This window comes from Bufo gargarizans, chromosome 9, assembly GCF_014858855.1.
Source record: "Bufo gargarizans isolate SCDJY-AF-19 chromosome 9, ASM1485885v1, whole genome shotgun sequence".
NCBI lineage: Eukaryota > Metazoa > Chordata > Amphibia > Anura > Bufonidae > Bufo > Bufo gargarizans.
In genome coordinates this window covers 139,485,347-139,510,504 of record NC_058088.1, presented here as the reverse complement: position 1 = coordinate 139,510,504, position 25,158 = coordinate 139,485,347, and the positions used below count along the sequence as shown (strand labels likewise).

Here is a 25,158-nt window from a genome sequence, read left to right as displayed (position 1 = left end):
GCCAAGCCAGTACACTGCTTAAGGCTACATTCACACAACCGTATGTGTTTTGCGGATCCATTGTAACAATGCCTAGCCTTGTCCGCAAAACGGACAAGAATAGGACGTGTTCTATTTTTTGGGCGGGGCTAGGGAACGAATATACAGATGCGGATAGCACACTTTTTTTGCGGACCCATTGAAATGAATGGGTCTGCATCCTATCCGCAAAAAAAATAACTGAACGGACACAAAAACTAAATATATTCGTGTGAATGTAGCCTTATACACAGTAGATTGCAATAGTAAATATAACCGGGTTCCATCAACAGAGCATCACAGTTGCTATTAAACTTAACGGTTTAACATGATTTAACAGCAGTGCATATAAGGTACAGTTAGACAATACAAACATAGGTAAAAGAAGAAGGAATTGCATAAAACTCATGTTCCTAAAGATGTTGTTCAGGTAATTCTGCCAGTGGAGTGTGCCATTCAGTTTTGTCTGTAATCCAGGAAGCTGTGTTCTGAAGTTATTGCATGACTGCACACACAACTCTCTCTACACACATGACCAGGCGGTTTTTTAAAACATTGGCTGTAGAAAAACACGCCCAATATTTTCTTTGCCTAATCATATGGTTAACACAGAATGTTTTCTGATATGTCCTGCCCTCTAGCCAATCCATTTGGTAACCGGAGCTAAATGGATTTGAGGCTCATCTACACTGTCTTCAACAAAGGCAAAATGTTGCCTGGCAATCTCATAATCCTCCATTCCCTTGTCCACCTTCAGAGAGGAATGTGAGGCCATAAAACAGCAGGGTTCCTTATTGGCCAACACACTACAATTTGAAAGGGAATCATTAACCATTTGAAACGGAATGTCTCAGAAAATGACTTATTGTTTAAATCATGTTTTTATGTTTAACATATTTGAAAATAATTTTTGGATGATATTTTTTATTTTCCAGGTCAAGATCTACATTTAATCAAAATCATAAAATCCTGTTATAGCGAATATAATAAAAAAAAATCTGTAATCAGAAAATAAAAACAGAGGATGTGTGTTGCCCTCTGGTTTTAACTGGCAGATAATATTTTTGGTGAAATATTTCCTTTTGAAACATCAAGCATGGATATAGGAAAATAAATGTATGTTCATCACTCAGTGTGTAGTGAGTCCTTGACAACTGTTAATTTATTGTGATTTGTATTTATGTACATTTTTCTAATCTGAATTCACATACCACATAATTTAATGATTTATGAAATTTAGACCCTTTCTTTTTATTTTAAGCAGGTGGCACCTCTGGAGGCGAACCTGCTGACAAGAGGGCCCAAACCTCAAAAGGTGGAAATGCCATTAAGGTACCGCTGTGCACCGATGGTTGAGACTGGATAAGAAGTCGATAGGCAGGCACCTCTTATAGTGGTTCATCTCCCCAAAGGACTGAGCATGGAGAAAACCAATATGCCTAATCCATGTTTACCCACCCACAGGCAGGGAACAATGGGTTGAGTAATGTGTGTGTGTGTATATATATATATGTGTGTGTGTGTGTGTGTGTGTATATATATATATATATATATATATATATATATATATACTGTTTAATGTAATTATATTTACTTTAAACAGTGCCACACCTGTCCACAGTGACCAGAAGATCACATTGATGGGTGAAGCACTGCTTGTAAAAGAGAGCACCCTCTCCAAAATTAAGTTTTTAGCCAACACTTCAGGATTATATATAATACATACACACACACACACACACACACACATTATGGAGATTCACTCCTGATCCTCGTACGGCCGCCACTGCATCTTCCTGTCGCGCGGATCAGCAACATCCAGTGATGGGGAGCATCCAATAGCAGCCTGTGATGGGAATGATCCTCACTAGCATCAAGGCCTGCTATTTGCTGCACCCCCTCCCATCGCCGGATGTTTTGATCCACGCGATGAGGAGATGTAGTGGCTGCTGTGCGGGGATCAGGAGCAACACAGGTGCCAGGGATCAGGTAAGTATAATCTATATTAGGGGCCTGGGCATTGGGTTTCATGTGTTAGACTTTGGATAACCCTTTAAAGGGAGAACCTATAGTTTAAAACATGTTAAACATATTTTTATATCATTTTGTATGATTATTTTTAGGTGAAAAAATAAATAAATCCTGCAGTCTTCGAACTAGCTGGTAATCCTAATAGTAGTCCACATCTTGCTCTCTACTAATCACTTTGCTGCAGTTATCTGCTTATCATTACATGCAGGATTAGAATGGCAGATGTCAATCATATATAGATATCAAGGATCCACCATTCACAATAGGAGGAATCACAGTTTATGCTACTATCTGCCTGACCTTTACATGCCTAGAAAACTCTTCCCATGGAAGTCAATGAGTCATCCTGTCCATTGTGTTTAATATGGCTCATGGTGGCTACTGTAAAGCATATTTCTAAATGCTCTTAAAAGCAGCTCAGGCAGGATGGCCTCCTCCATAATCATGTTCATGAAACATAATACATAAATCTGCAATCAGAAAATAAAAAACAGATTAGAAAAAAGTGTGTGTGTGTGTGTCACTATCTGGTTTTAACTGACAAAAAAAAGGTGACTAATCCCCTTTAAAGAATCCTTTTGTCCTGTATTCAAATCAGCACTGCTATACTATATTTTAACCGGTATATTTTATTCACATGAGGTTATTTAGTGGAAAACAGCAAAAATATGAATAAGACAAATCTGCAATACCATGCACAGCTGCCTCTAAGTACATGGCGTGTAGTTTAAACAATGAAAAGGCTGCAGCAGTCACCTGAGTAAGACGCCGCCAATTTGATTGTGATGGCCTATCCTAAGGATAAAGGTGGGGCCATCAGTATTGTAAATTCTGAATACCTGTTTAGCATTGACAAATGTAATGCTCTTTACATTTCTTTGATAATATTAATGCAGGCAGAATAAACAGTTGGATTGTGTTATTTTTTCAGGTGAGACATATTCTCTGTGAAAAACATGGAAAAGTTATGGAAGCCATGGAAAGACTGAAGTCTGGAGTGCGATTTAGTGAGGTGGCTATTCAGTACAGTGAGGATAAGGCCAGACAAGGGGTAAGCTGCACGTTACATTTACTTCCCATATTATGCCTAAACTATTTTACTGCAGCCAGTGGTGCATCAGGTCTTCAGTAGTCGCGATCAGAGATTTCTCTGCATTGGAGCCTTGTGAAAGCTTCCAGGCCAGCCATAGTTAACCACTTGCCTACTGCCGTCATAGGGATAGGCAGTTAACTACAACCCTTGTATAAAAGCATCGGGTTACATTGCAATCTGCTACCACCCCGTGAAGCAGCAGATTGCTTCGACCACATAGACTGCTATGGTCACAGTTAAGATCCTGGAGACCAGTCAAAGTGGTCTCTAGGTAGGTGTTCTTTGTGATATGCTGTCACAACAATCCTTTGTGAAGAAAAGAGTATAAAGCCAGAAGGGGCATTTTAAGCTGTGAGAGTGACCCCTGCTGGTCGTGAAGTGATCCTGCCTGTGAATTAACCTCTTTTTCATAAAATAAAAAATATTCTTTATAGGTTTTAGCAATAGTACAGTGGACTTTGTGTCTGAAATATACAAAAGTACACACATTTTAGCTATATTTAGTGTAGCAGTTTTGTGATTAAATTATACAAACAAACATACATTGTTTTCATTTTATTTTCAACATTCAAGATATGACACTTAGATAAAGTAGTCAGTGTACAGCTTGTTTAACAGTGTAAATTTGGTGTGCCCTCAAAATAACTCAACACACAGCCATTAATGTCTAAACCACTGGCAACAAAAGTGAGTACAAAAGTGAAAATGGCCAAATTGTGCCTAAATTGTCAATATTTTGTGTGGCCACCATTATTTTCCAGCAACTCCCTTTGCCACTGGAATCCTCTTCCACTCCTCCATGATGACATCATAGAGCTGGTGGATGTTAGAGACCTTGCGCTCCTCCAGCTTCCGTTTGAGGATGGCCCACAGATGCTCAATAGGGTTTAGGTCTGGAGAAATGGTTGGCCAGTCAACACCTTTACCCTCGGTTTCTTTAGCAAGGCTGTGGTCGTCTTGAAGGTGTGTTTGAGGTCATTATGTTGAAATACTGCCTTGCGGCCCAGTTTCCGAAGCGGGGGGGGTGTCATACTAGTATATTACAGTACATGTTGGCATTCATGGTTCCCTCAATATATTGTAGCTCCTCACAGCCGGCAGCACTCATGCAGCCCAAACTATGACACTCCCACCACCATGCTTGACTGTAGGAAAGATACATTTGTCTTTTTACTCCTCACCTGGTTGCTCCCACACATGCTTGACACCATCTGAACCAAATAAATGTATCAGACCACAGGACATGGTTTCAGTACTCTATGTCCTTAGTCTGCTTGCAGGCTTTCTTTCAGTATCTTTAGAAGAGGCTTCCTTCTCGGACGACAGCCATGCAGACCAACTTGATGCAGTGTTCAGCTTATGGTTTAAGCACGGACAGGCTGACACACCACCCCCTTAACCTCTGCAGCAATGCTGGCAGCACTCGTATGTCTATTTTGAAAAGACAATCTCTGGATGTGACGCTGAGCACGTGCACTCAACTTCTATGGTCGACCATGGCGAGGCCTGTTGTTAGTGGAACTTGTCTTGTTAATCGTGCTGCAGCTCGGTCGAAACGTGTCTTGTTTAACGTGCTACAGCTCAGTTTCAGGGTGTTGACAACCTTCTTATAACCTAGGCCATCTTTATGTAGAGTAACAATTCTTTTTTTTTCAGATCCTTATAGAGTTCTTGCCATGAGGTGCTATGTTGAACTTCCAGTGACCAGAATGAGAGAGTGTGAGAGTGATAACACCAAATTTAACACACCTGCTCTCCATTCACACCTGAGACCTTGTAACACTAACAAGTCACATGACATAGGGGAGGAAAAATGGCTAATTGTGCACAATTTGGCCATTTTCACTTAGGGGTGTACTCACTTTTGTTTCCAGCGGTTTAGACATTAATGGCTGTGTGTTGTTATTTTGAGGGCACACTAAATTTACACAGTTATACAAGCTGTACACGGACTACTTTACATTGTATCAAAGTGTCAGATTTTCAGTGTTGAAAAGATATAATGCAGTATTTGCAAAAATTTGAGGGGTGTACTAGGGATCGACCGATTATCGGTTTTGCCAATCTTAAGGATTTTGAACGTTATCGGTATCGGCATCTATTTTGCCTATATACCGATAACGTATGGGGAACAAGGATCGCACTGCTGTCAGCGCTCTCCGTGTTTCCTCAACAACACAGGGGAGAAGGAAGAAGTGTCTCCCTCCCCCTGTGCTGCTGCTGCCACCAATGGGAGGAGGGAGGACAAGAGGTGGGGCGGCGGGGCTGTGGCCACTGCACCACCAATGAAGATAAGTCTCTCATTAATTCATATACAGGAGGTGGGAGCTGGCTGCAGAATCACATAGCTGATTCCCGACCTCTATGAGTGGTAGCTGCGATCCGCAGTAGTTAACCCCTCAGGTGCCGCGGATCGCAGCTACCGCTCATAGAGGTCTGGAGCTGGCTATGTGATTCTGCAGCCAGCTCCCGCCTCCTGTATATGAATTAATGAGAGACTTATCTTCATTGGTGGCGCAGTGCGCCCCCCCCCCCCCCCCCCTTCCAAGTATTATTATCATTGGTGGTGCAGTGGCAGCTTCTGATCGGAGCCCCAGCAGTGTAAGCCTGGGGCTCCGATCGGTTACAATGGCAGCCAGGACGCTACTGAACCCCTGGCTGCCATGGTAAGCTCCATGCTGCTGTGTGCACTATGCACAGAGCAGCAGGGACAGTGTGAGGTCCTATTCACCCTGATAGAGATCTATCAGCGTGAATAGGACAAGGGTTCTAGTCCCTAAGGGGGCTAATATTTAGTAAAAAAAAAAAAACACCAAAATATTAATTATAAATGAAAAAGAAAGATTTACAAAAAAATAACTACACGTTAACAATAAACATTTTACTTTTATTTTTTCAAAAATGAAAATTCACAGAATATTGGTATAAATTATCGGCTATCACAGATTATCGGTATTGGTATCGGCCCTAAAAAAATCTATATCGGTCGATCCCTAGGGTGTACTCACTTTTGTGAGACACTGTAAATACCTTAGGGGGTCAACAGAAAAAAGTCACTTCAAAAGAGTTTTCCAGGATGTCCCTCCATGACAGCACCCACTGGAGGATGTCCTATTGGGCTCTGTAGGGACAGGAAGGAAGCGAGGGAGATTAAAAGGACCCTCCACACCCCCACTCTCCAGTGTTCTTCCTGTCCCTACGGGGATAGGAGCAGAGAGGAGTCCTTGCTAAGGGATGAAGAAAGAAGATAGGTTAGGAAAAGGCTGAGGCTGGGTCGGGTTTTTTTTGCTTCTCCTCTCAGCCTCCGGTAGCCTAGGCTAGCACCCCTCTGGGAAGGGGTCCCCTAGCTCTTCCCCAATACCTGAGGGTCTGGGACCATTCCTGGACACCTTTATTCAAGCCCCCGTCCAGGACATGTAACCTCAAGTTCACCATGGTATCGGGGACGCCGATGCCGCTTCTCCTGCTTTGGGAGCTCTGGACTCTGCTGTGGCTCCTGCACTCCTCTAGACGCACAATGGTGGAGGATTGCCAAGCCGGACCACGTGACCGGAAGTGCACGTTTGCAGTCACCAGAAGAAGATGGCCGCGCACATCGTATGCTGGAGGCCTCAGTAATCTGAGGCCTCGCTTGGGGGTTGACTCTTCCTTGGGATGAGTCCCCCAGGAAGAGGAGTCGAAGCTTCGCGGCGGCGGGGGGGTCGGACCAAAATGGGGTAAGTCCATGTAAATGATGATGGCTGAGTGTTCAGTTGTACATCATGGAGGTTCAAAAGTCTGAAAAGCAGGAGGCTGGTACAGACTCCCCCGTCCAGAGTCATGTAAGTTACACTCCCTGCCCTGTTTTGTCCTGTGTTATAGAGAGTTCTATATGAACCGAGCTCTCTCTCTCTCTTCTGCCTTAGGCCTCTTTCACACTACCGTATGGCTATTTCAGTGTTTTGCGGTCCGTTTTTCATGGATCCGTTCTTCCATTTTTTTGTTTCCGTTGTGTTTCCGTTCCGTTTTTTCGTATGGCATATACAGTAATTTCATAGAAAAAATTGGGCTGGGCATAACATTTTCAATAGATGGTTCAGAAAAACTGAACGGATACGGAAGACATACGGATGCATTTCCGTATGTGTTCCGTTTTTTTTGCGGACCCATTGATTTGAATGGAGCCACGAAACGTGATTTGCGGGCAATACTAGGACATGTTCTATCTTTCAACGGAAAAATGGAAATACGGAAACGGAATGCATACGGACTTCATTCCATTTTTTTTATTTTTATTGTGGAACCAAAAATAAATCACCAATAAGAGAAGAAGTCCAGACGGCAGAATTAAACCATGTCCCTACCCCATTCCCCTCTCCACCACCCTCCTAACTTCTCAGGGTTCAGATGGACTCTTATTCTGAGGATGATGGCTTATATCACTCAGAAGAGATGGAAGAAGAACATCCCTCTTCCTCTCTCTCGGATGAACCAGGAAGATACTTATTTTCCGGAGAACACTTAGATCCCCTCCTAACAGCAATAAGACAGATGAAATGTTTGGGTGCTCGAGAGCAAAAAAGAAGAAGCTTTTTCCAGTAAATTCAAATCTGAAGGAATTAAAAGACTAATGGGAGGAAGCAGAAAATAAACTATATGTTCCACAGGAATTTAAAAGCAGACCCGGGAGAGACAAAAAGAGATCCCTAAAGTCGATATTCAAGTGGTAAAGAAAAACACTATTCCATTTGAGGATTCATCCCAGTTGAACGATCCGATGGATTGAAAAATAGACGGCTTATTTAAAAAAAGCATTGGAATCTTCGGCTGTGTCCATTAACACAAATATTGCCGCCACATCCGTGGCCTGGGCGATGTTTCTGTGGCTCGAACAACTTTAAAACCATCTCAAGCTAAAAACATCCAGGGAAGAAATTTTGGAGTTACTACCATTATCAAAGATGGCTACTTCTTTTATGGCAGATGCCTCAGCAAAATCCATCCGGTTTTCAGCAAGGAATGAGTCACTAACAAATACGGCAAGACGGGTGCTCTGGCTTAAATCATGGTCAGGGAATATAGCTTCCAAGAATAGATTATGTGCAATCTCCTTCACTGGCTCTTACCTATTTAAACCAGTCCTGGATTCTATTCTGGAGAGCGTGGGGGGGATATTGCACTTCTTCTGGCAGAGATGGGTGCAAGTCACACAAAACCAATGGATTCTAGACTCTATCCGCCAGGGTTTCAGAATAGAGTTCCATGGTCCTCCCCAGATTTTTCAGATCACGGAGTTTCAGATTCTCTGCAGAGTCAACTTCTGGCAAACGTACTGGTAAGTCTGGGAGCGATAATTCAGGTGCCTCAGCAATAAGAATTCAAAGGACTCTACTCAAAGTTGTTCTTCATAAAGAAACCAGACGGCTCAATCAGGACAATTATCAACCTAAAATTCCTGAACAAATGGGTGGTATATCACAAATTCCAAATGAAATCACTAAGATCAACAATGCCACTAATAACACCATGTGCGTTCCTATGCACCATAGAATGTGTCGGCAGATAAGAACCATTTGGCCCATCTAGTCGGCCCAATATACTGAATACTATGAATAGCCCCTGGCCCTATCTTATATGAAGGATGGTCTTATGCCTACCTCCTTCACTGTATTGGCAGCTACCACTTCTGCAGTAAGGCTATTCCATGCATCCACTACTCTCTCAGTAAAGTAATACTTCCTGATATTACTTTTAAATCTTTGCCCCTCTAATTTAATTTAAAACTATGTCCTCTTGTAGCAGTTTTTCTTCTTTTAACCTCTTCAGGACATAGGGCGTACACGTACGCCCTTATGTCCTGGTACTTAAGGACACAGGGCGTAACCTGTACGCCCTGTGTATTTCCGATCACCGCCGCGCAGGTGATTGAGCAGGCACTTCGGTTAAATGCCCGAGGGGGTCCTGTGACCCCATGCCATCAATTCAGACCTGCGGTTTGCGGCTTTTATCTATTGCGGCAGCGGGCGGTACCATCGGGTCCCCATAGGGCTGTGCGGGGGACCCGATGGCATGGAAGGCAGCGCGATGCCTTCCTGAGGCATATGCGCTGCCTTCCGGTGAAGAGCCTGTGAGATCCAGCCCCCTGGATCTCACAGGCCCCGGAATCTGTATGAGTAATACACACTGTATTACTCATACAGCCAATGCATTCCAATACAAAAAATTAAGTGGAAAAAAAAGTTTCCCCCAAAAAATTGTTTCAAGTAAAAATAAACAAAAACGTCATTTTCCCCAAATAAAGTTACCCGTAAAAAAACAAACAAAAAAATGTGCTAAATAAACCATTTTTTGTCACCTTACATCACAAAAAGTGTAATAGCAAGTGATCAAAATGTCACACCCCAAAATAGTGCCAATAAAACCGTCATCTCATTCTGCAAAAATCATACCCTACCCAAGGTAATCGTCCAAAAACTGAAAAAAAATGTGGCTCTCAGACTATGGAAACACTAAAATATGTATTTTTTTTGTTTGTTTCAAAAATGAAGTCATTGTGTAAAACTTACATAAATAAAAAAAATATATACATATTAGGCATCGCCGCGTCCGTGAAAACCTGGTCTATAAAAATACCACATGATCTAACCTGTCAGATGAATATTGTAAATAACAAAAAATAAACTGTGCAAAACAGCTATTTCTTGTTATCTTTCCTCACATTAAGTGTAATATAAAGCAATCAAAAATCATTGTACCCTAAACTAGTACCAAAAAAACTTCCACCCTATCCCGTAGTTTCTAAAATGGGGTCACTTTTTGGGGGTTTCTACTCTAGGGGTGCATCAAGGGGACTTCAAATGGGACATGGTGTAAAAAAAAAAAAAGTCCAGCAAAATCTCCCTTCCTTTCTGCGGTTACAGTTTCTGTAAACTACAGAATCAGGGCCATGAATATTGAGTTTTGTTTGGCTGTTAACCCTTGCTTTGTTACTGTAGAAATTTCATCTCCATTTACCAATAACTCTTGTGGAACACCTAAAGGGTTAACAGCGTTTGTAAAAATCAGTTTTGAATACCTTGAGGGGTGTAGTTTCTTAGATGGGGTACATTTATGGAGTTTCTACTCAAGGGTTGCATCAGGGGGGCTTCAAATGGGACATGGTGTAAACAAAAAACAGTCCAGCAAAATCTGCCTTCCAAAAACCGCATGGCATTCCTTTCCTTCTGCGCCCTGCCGTGTGCCCGTATAGTAGTTTACAACCACATATTGGGTGTTTCTGTAAACTACAGAATCAGGGCCATAAATATTGAGTTTGGTTTAGCTGTTACTCCATGCTTTTGTAACTGAAAAAAAATTATTAAAATCGAAAATCTGCCAAAAAAGTGAAATTTTGAAATTGTATCTCTATTTTCCATTAATTCTTGTGGAACACCTAAAGGGTTAACAAAGTTTGTAAAATCAGTTTTGAATACCTTGAGGGGTGTAGTTTCTAGAATGGGGTCATTTTTGGGTGGTTTCTATTATGTAAGCCTCGCAAAGTGACTTCAGACCTGAACTGGTCCCTAGAAAATTGGGTTTTTGAACATTTCTGAAAAATTTCAAGATTTGCTTCTAAACTTCTAAGCCTTGTAACATCCCCAAAAAATTAAATATCATTCCCAAAATGATCCAAACATGAAGTGGACATATGGGGAATGTAAAGTAATAACTATTTATGGAGGTATTACTATGTATTTTAGAAGTAGAGAAATTGAAACTTGGAAATTTGCAAATTTTTTTTACAAATTTTTGCTAAATTTGTTATTTTTTTTTATAAATAAAAATGCTTTTTTTTTTTTTTACTTCATTTTACCAGTGTCATGAAGTACAATATGTGACGAAAAAACTGTCTCGGAATGGCCTGGATAAGTTAAAGCGTTTTTAAAGGAGTTAAATATTCTCTCCTCTTTTACCTTGTTGTTTCCCTTTATGTATTTAAAAGTTTCTATCATATCCCCTCTGTCTCGTCTTTCTTCCAAGCTATACATGTTAAGGTCTTTTAATCTTTCCTGGTAAGTTTCATCCTGCAATCCATGTACTAGTCTAGTAGCTCTTCTCTGAACTCTCTGCAAAGTATCAATATCCTTCTGTACTGCGCACAATACTCCAAATGAGGTCTCACTTGTGCTCTGTAGAGCGGCATGAGCACCTCCCTCTTTCTACTGGTAATGCCTCTCCCTATACACCCAAGCATTCTGCTATAATTTCCTGCTGCTCTATGACTATTGTCTGCCTACCTTTTAAGTCTTCAAAAATAATGACCCCTAAATCCCATTCCTCAGATACTGAGGTTAGGACTGTATCACTGAATAGAAACATGGACTTAAATGATGCTTACAACCACATCCCCATACATCAGCAGCACCAACAATATCTAAGATTTGCGATCAAATACAAGGGAAGAATTTACCATTACCAGTTTCAATGCCTGCCGTTCGGCATATTCACCCTCAACTCCAGGACAATCCTCTCAGAGAAGGGAAAAAAACTCCCTATCCTAGTGGGTGAACCCGGAAAATCTAAAGAAAGGAGTTCCCTGGAACATGTCTCCAGCAATAGTAATTACCACGGACGTGAGTCAGAGAGGCTAGGGCGCCCATTTGAGAGATTGCTTCTTTCAGGGAATGTGGTCCTTAACCCCTTAAGGACACAGGGCGTACAGGTACGCCCTTGTGCCCTGGTACTTAAGGACACAGGGCGTACATGTACGCCCTGTGCATTTTCGATCACTGCCGTGCGGCTGGCAGTGATCGGAACCCGGTGCCTGCTCAAATCATTGAGCAGGCACCTAGGCTAAATGCGCGGGGGGGTCCCGTGACCCCCCCATGTCGGCGATCGCGGCAAACCGCAGGTCAATTCAGACCTGCGGTTTGCTGCGATTTCTGCAGTTTCTGATCCCCGCGGTCCCTGACCGCGGGGATCAGAAACTTTTGCATTTGTAAAATATAAATGTATCCCTCCCCCCTGCACCCCTTAGTGATTTTTGCCCGGTGGGAGGTGCAGGGGGAGGGTTGCGGGCGGTGCGGTAGGCGGGATCGCGATCCCCCGCCCGCCTCCCATTGCGTAATCGTTGGCGTCTAGTGGGTTATACCAGGGTGCCAGCACATTGCTGGCACCCTGGTATAAACGGCTGACATCGGTGATGCGATGTCAGCCGTTTAACCCTTTCCATACAGCGGTCCGTACGGACCGCTGTATGGAAAAGGTTAACAGTAAGAGGGAGCTCCCTCCCTCTCCGATCGGGGGGCTGCTGTGCCTTTGCAGTCCCCCGAATGGAGAGGGAGAGAGCTCCCAGGCAGCCCCCCCAGAGCCCTGTCCTTACCCTTCCCCGTCTGCGCAGTTCTGGCCACTACTGAGCAGACGGGGAAGGTTCCCATGGCAACAGGACGCCTGCTCAGGCGTCCTGCTGTCCATGGTGCTGAACAGATCTGTGCTGAAAGCATAGATCTGTTCAGTGTAAGTAAAATATAGTACAGTGCAATATATATTGTACTGTACTGTATTATGCAGACATCAGACCCACTGGATCTTCAAGAACCAAGTGGGTCTGGGTCAAAAAAAAAGTGAAAAAAGTGAAAAATAAAGTAAAAATCAAAAAACACATTTATCACTGATTAAAAATGAAAAAAATAAAATTCCCTACACATGTTTGGTATCGCCGCGTCCGTAACGACCTGATCTATAAAACGGTCATGTTACTTTACCCGAACGGTGAACGCCATAAAAATAAAAAATTAAAAACTATGATGAAATTGGAATTTTGCCCACCTTACTTCCCAAAAAAGGTAATAAAAGTGATCAAAAAAGTCGCATCTACGCCAAAATTGTAACAATCAAACCGTTATCTCATCCCGCAAAAATCATACCCTACCCAAGATAATCGCCCAAAAACTGAAAAAGTTATGGCTCTTAGACTATGGAAACACTAAAACATGATTTATTTTGTTTCAAAAATGAAATCATTGTGTAAAACTTACATAAAAAAAAAAAGTATACATATTAGGTATCGCCGCGTCCGTATTGAACGGCTCTATAAAAATATCACATGAACTAACCCCTCAGATGACCACCGTAAAAAAATTAAAATAAAAACGGTGTAAAAAAAGCAATTTTTTGTCATCTTCCGTCACAAAAAGTGTAATAGCAAGCAATCAAAAAGTTATGTGCACCCCAAAATAGTGCCAATCAAACCGTCATCTCATCCCACAAAAAATGAGACCCTACTTAAGATAATCGCCCAAAAATTTAAAAAACTATGGCTCTTAGACTATGGAGACACTAAAACATTTTTTTTGTTTTAAAAATGAAATTATTGTGTAAAACGTACATAAATAAAAAAAATTGTATACATATTGGGTATCACCGCGTCCGTGACAACCTGCTCTTTAAAATTACGTCATGATCTAACCTGTCAGATGAATGGTGTAAATAACAAAAAAAAAAAAAGGTGCCAAAAAAGCAATTTCTTGTTACCTTGCCGCACAAAAAGTGTAATATAGAGCAACCAAAAATCATATGTACCCTAAACTTGTACCAACAAAACTGCCACCCTATCCCGTAGTTTCTAAAATGGGGTCACTTTTTTGGAGTTTCTACTCTAGGGGTGCATCAGGGGGCTTCAAATGGGACATGGTGTCAAAAAAACCAGTCCAGCAAAATCTGCCTTCCAAAAACCGTATGGCATTCCTTTCCTTCTGCGCCCTGCCGTGTGCCCGTACAGCGGTTTACGACCACATATGGGGTGTTTCTGTAAACTACAGAATCAGGGCCATAAATAATGAGTTTTGTTTGGCTGTTAACCCTTGCTTTGTAACTGGGAAAAAAATATTAAAATGGAAAATCTGCCAAAAAAGTGAAATTTTGAAATTGTATCTCTATTTTCCATTAAATCTTGTGCAACACCTAAAGGGTTAACAAAGTTTGTAAAATCAGTTTTGTATACCTTGAGGGGTGTAGTTTCTTAGATGGGGTCACTTTTATGGAGTTTCTACTCTAGGGGTGCATCAGGGGGCTTCAAATGGGACATGGTGTCAAAAAAACTGTCCAGCAAAACATGCCTTCCAAAAACCAAACGGCGCACCTTTCACTCTACGCCCCGCTGTGTGGCCGTACAGTAGTTTACGGCCACATATGGCGTGTTTCTGTAAACGGCAGAGTCAGGGCAATAAAGATACAGTCTTGTTTGGCTGTTAACCCTTGCTTTGTTAGTGGAAAAAATGGGTTAAAATGGAAAATTAGGCAAAAAAATGAAATTCTCAAATTTCATCCCCATTTGCCAATAACTCTTGTGCAACACCTAAAGGGTTAACAAAGTTTGTAAAATCAGTTTTGAATACCTTGAGGGGTGTAGTTTCTTAGATGGGGTCACTTTTATGGAGTTTCTACTCTAGGGGTGCATCAGCGGGCTTCAAATGGGACATGGTGTCAAAAAACCAGTCCAGCAAAACCTGCCTTCCAAAAACCAAACGGCGCACCTTTCACTCTACGCCCCGCTGTGTGGCCGTACAGTAGTTTACGGCCACATATGGGGTGTTTCTGTAAACGGCAGAGTCAGGGCAATAAAGATACAGTCTTGTTTGGCTGTTAACCCTTGCTTTGTTAGTGGAAAAAATTGGTTAAAATGGAAAATTAGGCAATAAAATGAAATTCTCAAATTTCATCCCCATTTGCCAATGACTCTTGTGCAACACCTAAAGGGTTAACAAAGTTTGTAAAATCAGTTTTGAATACCTTGAGGGGTGTAGTTTATAGAATGGGGTCATTTTTGGGTGGTTTCTATTATGTAAGCCTCGCAAAGTGACTTCAGAGCTGTAGTGGTCCCTAAAAATTGGGTTTTTGTAAATTTCTGAAAAATTTCAAGATTTGCTTCTAAACTTCTAAGCCTTGTAACATCCCCAAAAAATAAAATATCATTCCCAAAATAATTCAAACATGAAGTAGACATATGGGGAATGTAAAGTCATCACAATTTTTAAGGGTATTACTATGTATTACAGAAGTAGAGAAACTGAAACTTTGAAATTTGCTAATTTTTCCCAATTTTTGGTAAATTTGACATTTTTTTATGCAAACAAAAATATTTTTTTTAACTTTATTTTACCAGTGTCATGAAGTACAATATGTGACGAAAAAACAATCTCAGAATGGCCTGGATAAGTCAAAGCGTTTTAAAGTTATCATCACTTAAAGTGACACTGGTCAGATTTTCAAAAAATGGCCTGGTCCTAAGGTGTAAAAAGGCTGTGTCCCTAAGGGGTTAAAGGACAGTCAGAGGTCATCCAATTTCAGAGAGTTGAAGGCAGTACTGGAGACGCTAATGGCAGCAGAGTATCTACTTCAAGATACTTATAGACAACATGACCACTGTCTGCTATCTGAAGTGTCAGGGAGGAACAAGAAACCCTCTCGTTCAGAATCTGACAAACCAAATAATTACATGGGCAGAAAAGAGAACCCTTTCCACCTCAGCTATTCACCTAAAGGGAGCATTCAACTCCACAGCTGATTTCCTGAGCCAACACAAATTCAACCCAGGAGAATGGATGCTCAACAGGGAAGTATTCCAATCAATTTGTCACAGATGGGGCTGTCCACAAATCGACATTTTTGCATCAAAAGAGAATTCTAAGCTGGATTGTTTCTATTCATTAAATCCAAGAGACAATCCAATGGGAGTAGTTGCTTTAGCTCAGGAGTGGAATATGGATCTGGGATATGCATTCCGACCTTTACCTCTGATTCCTGCGGTTTTAAAAAAAACTTCAACAACTCTAATCTTGATGGCACCTGCCTGGCTTAAGAGAGGCTGGTTCTCAATTCTGAAGGCGATGTCTATTGCGGAACAATATCCCTTCCAAAGAGACAAGATCATCTTCTACAAGGTCCTTTAAAACATCCGGATCTCGAGAAGTTGAATCTAACAGCCTGGATCCAAAGAGGCCTCTCAGACAAGGTAATATCGACGTTGCAAAAATGTCGCAAACTGGTAACTTCAGCCATATATAAAAAAATATGGAAGAAGTTTACTTCATGGTTGTCTCTTACTCATCCAGTTAACACTTCACCTTCAATGGTTTGCATTCTGGATTTACTTCAGATGGGATTTGATATGGGACTAAAACCAAGTACCCTAAAAGTCCAGATTTCTGCATTAAGTTGTTTTCTAGACACCTGATTGGCAGATCACAGATGGATAGAAAGGTTTGTAAAGGCAGTGTCCAGGATGAGACCTACTTTTAGACAGACTGTTCCTGCTTGGGATTCAAACATAGTCTTAAATAGCCTTTGTAGCCCCCCCTTTTGAACCAGTTGATCAAATTTCGGATAAGATGTTGTCCCTTAAAGCTGTGTTCCTGGTAGCGATAACTACAGCTCGTAGAATAGGGGAGATCTAAGCCCTGTCAATGATGGAGCCATATTTAAAGATTCTAGAAGATCGTATAATACTAAAACTGGATCCGTCCTTCTTACTGAAGGTAGTTTCGCCCTTTCATAGGGAACAGGAAATAATGCTTCCTTCATTTTGTGCCCCCTAACAATGTACAGGAGGAACGATTCCATTGTCTGGATATTAAAAGAACCATTCTGGCTTACCTTCAAAGGACAAAATACGGGAGGAGATCGACTAATCTATTTGTCCAGTTCGGTGGAAGAAACAAAGGCAACAAGGCTTCTAAACGGACCTTAGCACGATGGATAAAAGAGACTATCAAAGAATCCTACATATGTCAGAATATAGTGTGCCCTTTAACTATAATACCCACTCTACCAGAGCCATGGCAGCTGCGTGGTGAAAGAAAGAGGTTCTGCGTCGGCGCGAAATCACTGGTACAGATGGTCTTAATAGATTCTTCTTATTTAATAGAAACAACGCGTTTCGGGGATCAGAATCTCCCCTTCATCAGGTTTCACAATAATATAACAGGTAATACAAATAAATAGATACTTATAGATAAATTATGTAAAAAAAAAATGCCTAAACGATGCACTTGGGTGACGCCCCCTGTGGGAGGAGCCATCACCAGGTGTCATCCAAAGTGTGGACTTCATTTCACAAAATTAAACTAAAACCACAATGCATAGCCATCCTCGGTGATACATAGGATCGCATCCTGATTTAAATAAAACTTTACCATATGCACATGATCGTTTCATATTGAATATATAAGATGCAGCACCCGGTCATGTGATCACTAGTGCAAGCGTCACATGATTCGGGAACCCGGAAGTGACTTTTACATATAGAGCCGTTCTCTTCGGGCCAGGTAATAGAAGAGAGGGCGGAAGTTGCGATACATAGATCGCTAGAGAGGCGCATGCTCAGATGAATATTCTGAGCCGGCGGCTACAACTGACGTAAGTTGTCACATGATCGCAGTTGTGCATGAGCTAATAGATCCTGTGAATCAGGACATTTCATTGGTGAAGCTTATTTCCCACGATCCTTCATGAATAAATATATATATATATATATATATATATATATATATGAAAGTGTGTTTAGCAAACGGTATTGTATGACTCAAAAAGAGTATTGTGATTAAAAAAATAATACAAATATAATAAAATAAAAATAAATTAATACATGTGTGTATGGATATATATACAAACCGGATTCCCCAAAAGTTGGGACACTATACAAATTGTGAATAAAAACTGAATGCAATGATGTGGAGGTGCCAACCTCTTCATATTTTATTCAGAATAGAACATAAATCACGGAACAAAAGTTTAAACTGAGAAAATGTACCATTTTAAGGGAAAAATATGTTGAATCAGAATTTCATGGTGTCAACAAATCCCCAAAAAGTTGGGACAAGGCCATTTTCATCACTGTGTGGCATCTCCCCTTCTTCTTACAACACTCAACAGACATCTGGGGACCGAGGAGACCAGTTTCTCAAGTTTAGAAATAGGAATGCTCTCCCATTCTTGTCTAATGCAGGCCTCTAACTATTCAATCATCTTGGGCCTTCTTTGTTGCACCTTCCTCTTTATGATGCGCCAAATGTTCTCTATAGGTGAAAGCTCTGGACTGCAGACTGGCCATTTCAGTACCCGGATCCTTCTCCTACGCAGCCATGATGTTGTGATTGATGCAGAATGTGGTCTGGCATTATCTTGTTGAAAAATGCAGGGTCTTCCCTGAAAGAGATGACGTCTGGATGGGAGCATATGTTGTTCTAGAACCTGAATATATTTTTCTGCATTGATGGTGCCTTTCCAGACATGCAAGCTGCCCATGCCACACGCACTCATGCAACCCCATACCATCAGAGATGCGGGCTTCTGATCTGAGCATTAATAACAACTTGGGTTGTCCTTGTCCTCTTTGGTCCGGATGACATGGCGTCCCGGATTTCCAAAAAGAACTTTGAATCGTGATTCGTCTGACCACAGAACAGTCTTCCATTTTGCCACACTCCATTTTAAATGATCCCTGGCACAGTGAAAACGCCTGAGCTTGTGGATCTTGCTTAGAAATGGCTTCTTTGCACTGTAGAGTTTCAGCTGGCAACGGCGGATGGCACGGTGGATTGTGTTCACTGACAATGGTTTCTGTAAGTATTCCTGAGCCCATTCTGTGATTTCCTTTACAGTAGCATTCCTGTTTGTGGTGCAGTGTCGTTTAAGGGCCCGGAGATCACGGGCATCCAGTATGGTTTTTAGGCCTTGACCCTTACGCACAGAGATTGTTCCAGATTCTCTGAATCTTCGGATGATGTTATGCACAGTTGATGATGATAGATGCAAAGTCTTTGCAATTTTTCGCTTGCAAAGACCTTTCTGATATTGCTCCACTATCTTTCTGCGCAACATTGTGGGAATTGGTGATCCTCTACCCATCTTGGCTTCTGAGAGACACTGCCACTCTGAGAAGCTCTTTCTATACCCAATAATTAGTGTTAATTGGTCTTCCAGCTCTTTGTTATGCTCAAATTTACTTTTTCCAGCCTCTTATTTCTACTTGTCCCAACTTTTTTGGGATTTGTTGACACCGTGAAAATTTGAATCAACATATTTTTCCTTTAAAATGATAAATTTACTCGGATTAAACGTTTGATCTGTCATCTACGTTCTATTACAATTAAAATATTGACATTTGCCATCTCCACATCATTGCATTCATTTTTTTATTCACAATTTGTTTAGTGTCCCAACTTTTTTGGAATCCGGTTTGTATATGTGTGTGTATATATATATATAATCACAAATATTGCAGCAGCACAGTCAGACGTTGTGCACTGGGTGCAATTCCTCAGAGGCCGGCCCCTCCTCCAAGATATATACTAAACAAATGACGAGGCAGCACTTCCAGCTTTCGGTGGCAGGGTGAAGACCCCAAAACAACCTGGATTAAAGTTGTTTTGGGGTCTTCACCCTGCCACCGAAAGATGGAAGTGCTGCCTCGTCATTTGTTTAGTGTGTGTATGTTATGTATATGTGTGTGTGTGTGTGTGTGTGTGTGTGTGTGTATATATAAATATATAAATATATATATATATATATATATATATATATATATATATATATATATATATATATATAATCTCAAATACATAAAAAAAAATCTCAAATGTAATATAAAAGGTAAAAAACAACTCTGCAATTGGTCTGGTATAATCTCGTTCCGGCACATGTTTCTCTCCTTGTTTTAATCCATTTCTTTTTGAAAACCTGCCTAGTCAAAGGAGATATGGGATGAAAGATCTAAAGTTATAGATGGGAAAAGAGAGGAAAGATTAAGAGAGAGGAAAAAAAGGGGGGGGGGGAGAAGGAAGAAACAGAGGGCTAGGTACACAGCTAGTGGGGAAAAAGGTGCCTACCTTAATTTTCGTTTTACTTTATATTTTGTTATTCTACTGTCGCCTTATAAATTGATTTTAAAGGCCTCATTAAGCCCATACGGATTAAGACTATTGAGTTTGAAGATCCAGTACATCTCCCGACGTCTGATGTATTTGGACATCTTTTTGGAGGTGTATTGGAATCAGCTCAATCGGTGTTATATTAAACCCTACAACACTACCTTCATGGTGTTCGGCCGCATGTCTGGATACACTGTGTTTCATATATATTTTTCTGATATTCTAACGGTGTTTGTTGAAACGGTTACGTAGGGTCTGTATTGTGCAGCCTACATATTGTAGGTGGCATGGGCACTCAAGCAAATAGATAACATAATTGGAATTGCAGGTTAGGTGGTATTAAATTTGAAATGAATCTCCAGTACTCTTGCTGTGGAAAGATGATCTTTGATACTAATGCAACAGAGACATCTTGAGTGGCCGCATTTGAAACTACCTCTGGGGGCCTTGGTGTCCTTATCCTCATTAGGGGGATGTATTGTTGCTCTCATTTTGCTAGCTCCTTAAAACAAGGAGAGAAACATGTGCCGGAACGAGATTATACCAGACCGGTTGCAGAGTTATTTACCTTTTATATTACATTTGAGATTTTTTTTATGTATTTGAGAATATATATATATATATATATATATATATATATATATATATATATATATATATATATATATATATATAGCAAAAGGATGAGGCAGCACTCCAACTTCAGGTGAAAAACCGTGGATCCTTTATTCCCTTGTGCAACGTTTCAATCGCTCATTGCGATCTTTATCAAGCATGGTTTACAAGTGTCATACAGGGGTATATATACCCAAAGTGCATTGTGCCAATAAAAGTGAAAATTATTCAATTACATAAATATATAAGCATAAAAACACATTTTAGACTAACAAAAGTGGTTATTGAAGTAAAACCAACATTACAGTGGAAACATACAATTGTACATATAATGTGAAATATCAGTATACATGATCGTATAAATGCCGCAGCATTGATATTCTAAATGAGGCTCATTTAGCCAATGATCCACCACATGTGTAAATGTGTTAATTATAATCATAATTATAGACATACAATAAACTTACACAGCAGTAGTTGACTACCGGCGCCAAAATCTGCGTCCTCACACTCCAACTGCGCATGTCCAAGCACCAAGCTACGCTACCCACAAGGCCAGACAGGAGGCGTCACGCCGGTCACGAGATCAATCACCTGATCAACCACATGACCAGAGCAACACCCACCCGTCACGTCAGAGGGCGGCGCCGGACCACGTCATCCGGGCGAGAGAGTAACGAACGTCAAAGTGCCAACGGCGTCAGCTAACTGGCGTCGTTGTCACAGTAACCATCCGCACTTCCCCGCCCACCAGACGAGCCCATGCTAGGGGCGGGCATGAGCAGCCGGAGCCCACAATGAGAGGGAGAACCAGAGGGCACAATCTGATAGATGGTCAGATAGAATATAAATGAAAGTCAACACAAGCAATGTGTTGACTAAACATGCAAGATCGCTGTGATAAGAGCTCAGAAAACGGAGTGAGCGTGGTACACCGTATATCAGCACCATATAAAATCTCTCAAGATCGGTGCTATACAGTCCAATATGTGAAGGAGAAGAGAGGGGAGGAGCCAGTGGTTATCCCATTTCCATGGTCATAGCCAGAAGCTCAAAGAGGGTAAGAGGTAAAGGGCATGTGAGTGCCCCGTACCCCAACACCCAGTTTCACCCCATATTCTCACGAGAAACAATAAGAAGAGACCACCACTCCATATATAAAGCCATCAACAGACAACCAGCATAGTATTCATATATATTTATTATGACATTTAACACAATTACTTAGTATATAGTTAATGTGCCCCATGGAACCCCACAATCACAAGATAACATAAACGGAGAATCGCAGAATTCCGGAACCGCCGTACAACAAAACTGCTGTCAAAGCATTGATAGAAGTAATCTAGAAGAAAAAGGTATAAGAAATACTGTAAAATCAGTGATTGTAACAAATGGTAAATTATATGACACTTATACATCTCACACGTACACTGATAGAGTCTGAGGAAAGGAAAAGCAGAACCGACAAGCCAGCCCTACATTATATCAAACTCCACTTGAAGTCAACATTAAGACCAGAGGGTCTCAAGGTGTTAAGGCGATGTATCCATCTAAGCTCCCTCTGTATGAGAGCCCTTGTCCTATCACCTCCCCTCCTGGACTGAGTGATCTGATCCAGAATCATAAATTTAAGATCCTTCTCTTTATGATTAGCTTCAACGAAATGTTTGGGGACTGGCAAATCTCTTCTCTTACGTCTAATGGAGAAACGATGATTGTTGAGACGTGTCTTCATGTCACATGTGGTCTCCCCCACATAGAGGAGACCACATGGACAGGAAAGCACATACACGACAAATGAACTGTCACATGTCAAATAGTGACCAATGGCATAGGAGACTCCTGTTTGGGGATGAATAAATTTCTCTCCCTTTGTCATGTACGAACAATTTACACATCCAAGACAAGGGTAACTCCCTTTTCTCCGCGATCCAATGTATGTTTGTGCAAAAACTTTAGTTGGAATGTCAGCCCTAACCAATTTATCACGAAAACTCGTCGGGCGTTTATATGAGAAAAGAGGGGGTACAGTGAACGCTGCAATATTAGGGAGATTACTCTTCAGAATGGACCAGTGTTTACGGACAATTTTAGCAATACATCCACTTTGCTCTGAATAAGTGGATATAAAAGGGATTCTCTCCACCTTGTTTTGTGTCAATGTTGGTGACCCCTGCTGTGTCTGTTTAACCTTATTAAGATGTTTCTCAATGACTTGGGAAGGGTAACATCGTTCCTTGAACTTATGTGCCATCTGTGTATATCTATCTGGCAATTTATCAACCTCCTGTACCACTCTCTTCACCCTAAGAAGCTGACTATACGGCAATGAGTTAATAGTTGACCTGGGATGACAACTGTTATAGTGCAACAATGTATTACAATCTGTAGGCTTTGTGTAAATATCGGTAAGTAATTTATCTCCAACTATCATGACTGTGGTGTCAAGAAATTGTACTTGGGTCTCCGAATAGACCAAAGTGAATGTAATATCCGGATCCAATCCATTCAAAAATGTATGAAATGACTCCAGAGAAACTGGGTCACCATGCCAAATAAGGAAGACATCGTCTATGTATCTCCACCACCCCAGTACCTTACTGAAGTGGTGGGACACATAGACAAGGTCCTCCTCGAGGGCCGCCATGAAGACATTGGCGTAGGTGGGCGCCACATTTGACCCCATAGCGGTCCCTCTCAATTGTAGATAGAAACTATCTAAGAACAAAAAATAATTGTTCTTCAGAACTAGATCCAACAACTGGACAATGAAGTCCTGACAATCACAGGAGTAGTTACTACCGGATAATTGTCTCCGGACAGCAGACAAACCTCTTGTGTGGTCAATGGAGGTATATAGACTGGTAACGTCAAAAGACGCCACCAGACATCCATCAGGTAGTCTAATATCAGAGATCTTGTCAAGGAAATCCCCAGTGTCCCTAATGTAGGATCTAGCATCAACTGCATAATGGCGAAGCAGACGATCTAAAAAAATAGAGATGTTAGAAAAGATGGATCCGGTACCAGCAACGATAGGCCGGCCTGGAGGGTCTATCATAGATTTGTGTATCTTTGGTAACACATAAATGACCGGTGTCCGTGGCTGTGGTATAATCAAGAAAGAATAGAGCTCATTGTCAATAATGTCCTGACACAAGGCTGCATCCAGGACCCTCTTGATACAACGGGCTATATCAAATCTCGGATCACCTGACATAACCTTATATACATTATCATCATTCAGTTGTCTCCTGATCTCCTGTATGTACTTGGGGGTGTCCATAACAACAACCGCACCCCCCTTATCTGCAGGTTTAATCGTGAGGCTGTTGTCATGGCAAAGACCCTCAAGTACAGCAATCTCAGAAGTGGTCATATTAGGATGTCTCAATGGCGTATCAGTAACCTCATTGCGTAGGGCGGCCATATCCACTGAGATAGCCTTTTTGAAGGTGTCAAGTACAGGTAAATTGCTGGATGGTGAAAAATCACTTTTAGTGAAAAGTCCAAAAGCCCCCAACTTTAACTCAGAATGTGTCAAACAATCAGTGGATTGGTCAGATGGAGGACGATCAGCGAACCATAACTTCAGTTCAATATTCCTGTACAGGCGCTGCAGATCGACCTCCAACTGAAACCAGTCCACTTTAGTGGCGGGACAGAAGGACAAACCTTTAGACAGCACATTCATTTGTACATCAGATAAACATACAGACGAGATATTTACCACAGTAGACACATGATCGGGTGCATTGATCATGGGACTTAGTTGGCCTTCCTGCGTCGAGCCATGGGTTTCACTAGTTTGGGGGATTTTGGATTTCCGCCATCTGTGATGTCTGGCGCCACCCCGTCTGGTTCTTTTGACGGCAATGGGCCCATCTCTAAAAAAGACTGTGTAGAGGAAGGGTCATGAGTGGCTATAGACCCTGAATGTCCAGGTGTTTGTGGTTTCCGATTTGACGGCCGATATGCAAAAGCTTGTTTCTTGGGTCCATCATTCTGCCACGTGTACACTTTACCCTTTGCATAGTCATCCGAATCACGTAGCCACTTTTTCCGTTTAGTGGCTTCTTGTTCTTTGACGAATTTAGATAAATGTTCCATGCAATGTTCATCATAGGTTTTCCAATCTTCAGGCCCCAACATGGTTTTCAAAGCCAATATAGTTTCAGATTGACGTTTTTTACTTATCGCCAGTTCATGTTGTAAATATTCAAGGTTCAGCAAAATTATATCGAAGGCATATTTATTTGAAATCTGGATAAACTTCTGAGCAAAGGCTGAATCCGTAGGGAATAAATTAGGTTTGAGTTGGGAACGGATCCCTCTGGGGATTCTGTGTTCCTTGAAGTATTGACCAAGGGTCATAAGATGCAGGTCAGTTGAAGCAATTTTCTTGGCGTCAGCCTCATAACTCTTTTTCAAATCAATCAAGGTCGGAGTGGATAAAAATGACGGCTCACTCACCAGACCTTGCAAAATCCTTTCCTCATCGTCTCTAGTGTA

At 41.4% G+C, this 25,158-nt stretch overlaps 1 protein-coding gene across 2 annotated transcripts in view; it reads left to right on the top strand.

Moving 5' to 3' along the window:
• PIN4 (peptidylprolyl cis/trans isomerase, NIMA-interacting 4) overlaps positions 1-25,158 on the top strand; it is a 108,167-nt gene that overhangs the window by 63,332 nt on the left and 19,677 nt on the right. Inside the window, exons 2-3 of one of the 2 annotated variants that reach the window (XM_044268762.1) lie at positions 1,280-1,350; positions 2,981-3,100. In XM_044268762.1, the coding sequence (XP_044124697.1) occupies positions 1,280-1,350; positions 2,981-3,100 (191 nt within the window). The remainder of the gene's footprint in view (positions 1-1,279; positions 1,351-2,980; positions 3,101-25,158) is intronic. The other variant, XM_044268763.1, reaches the window with a different exon arrangement.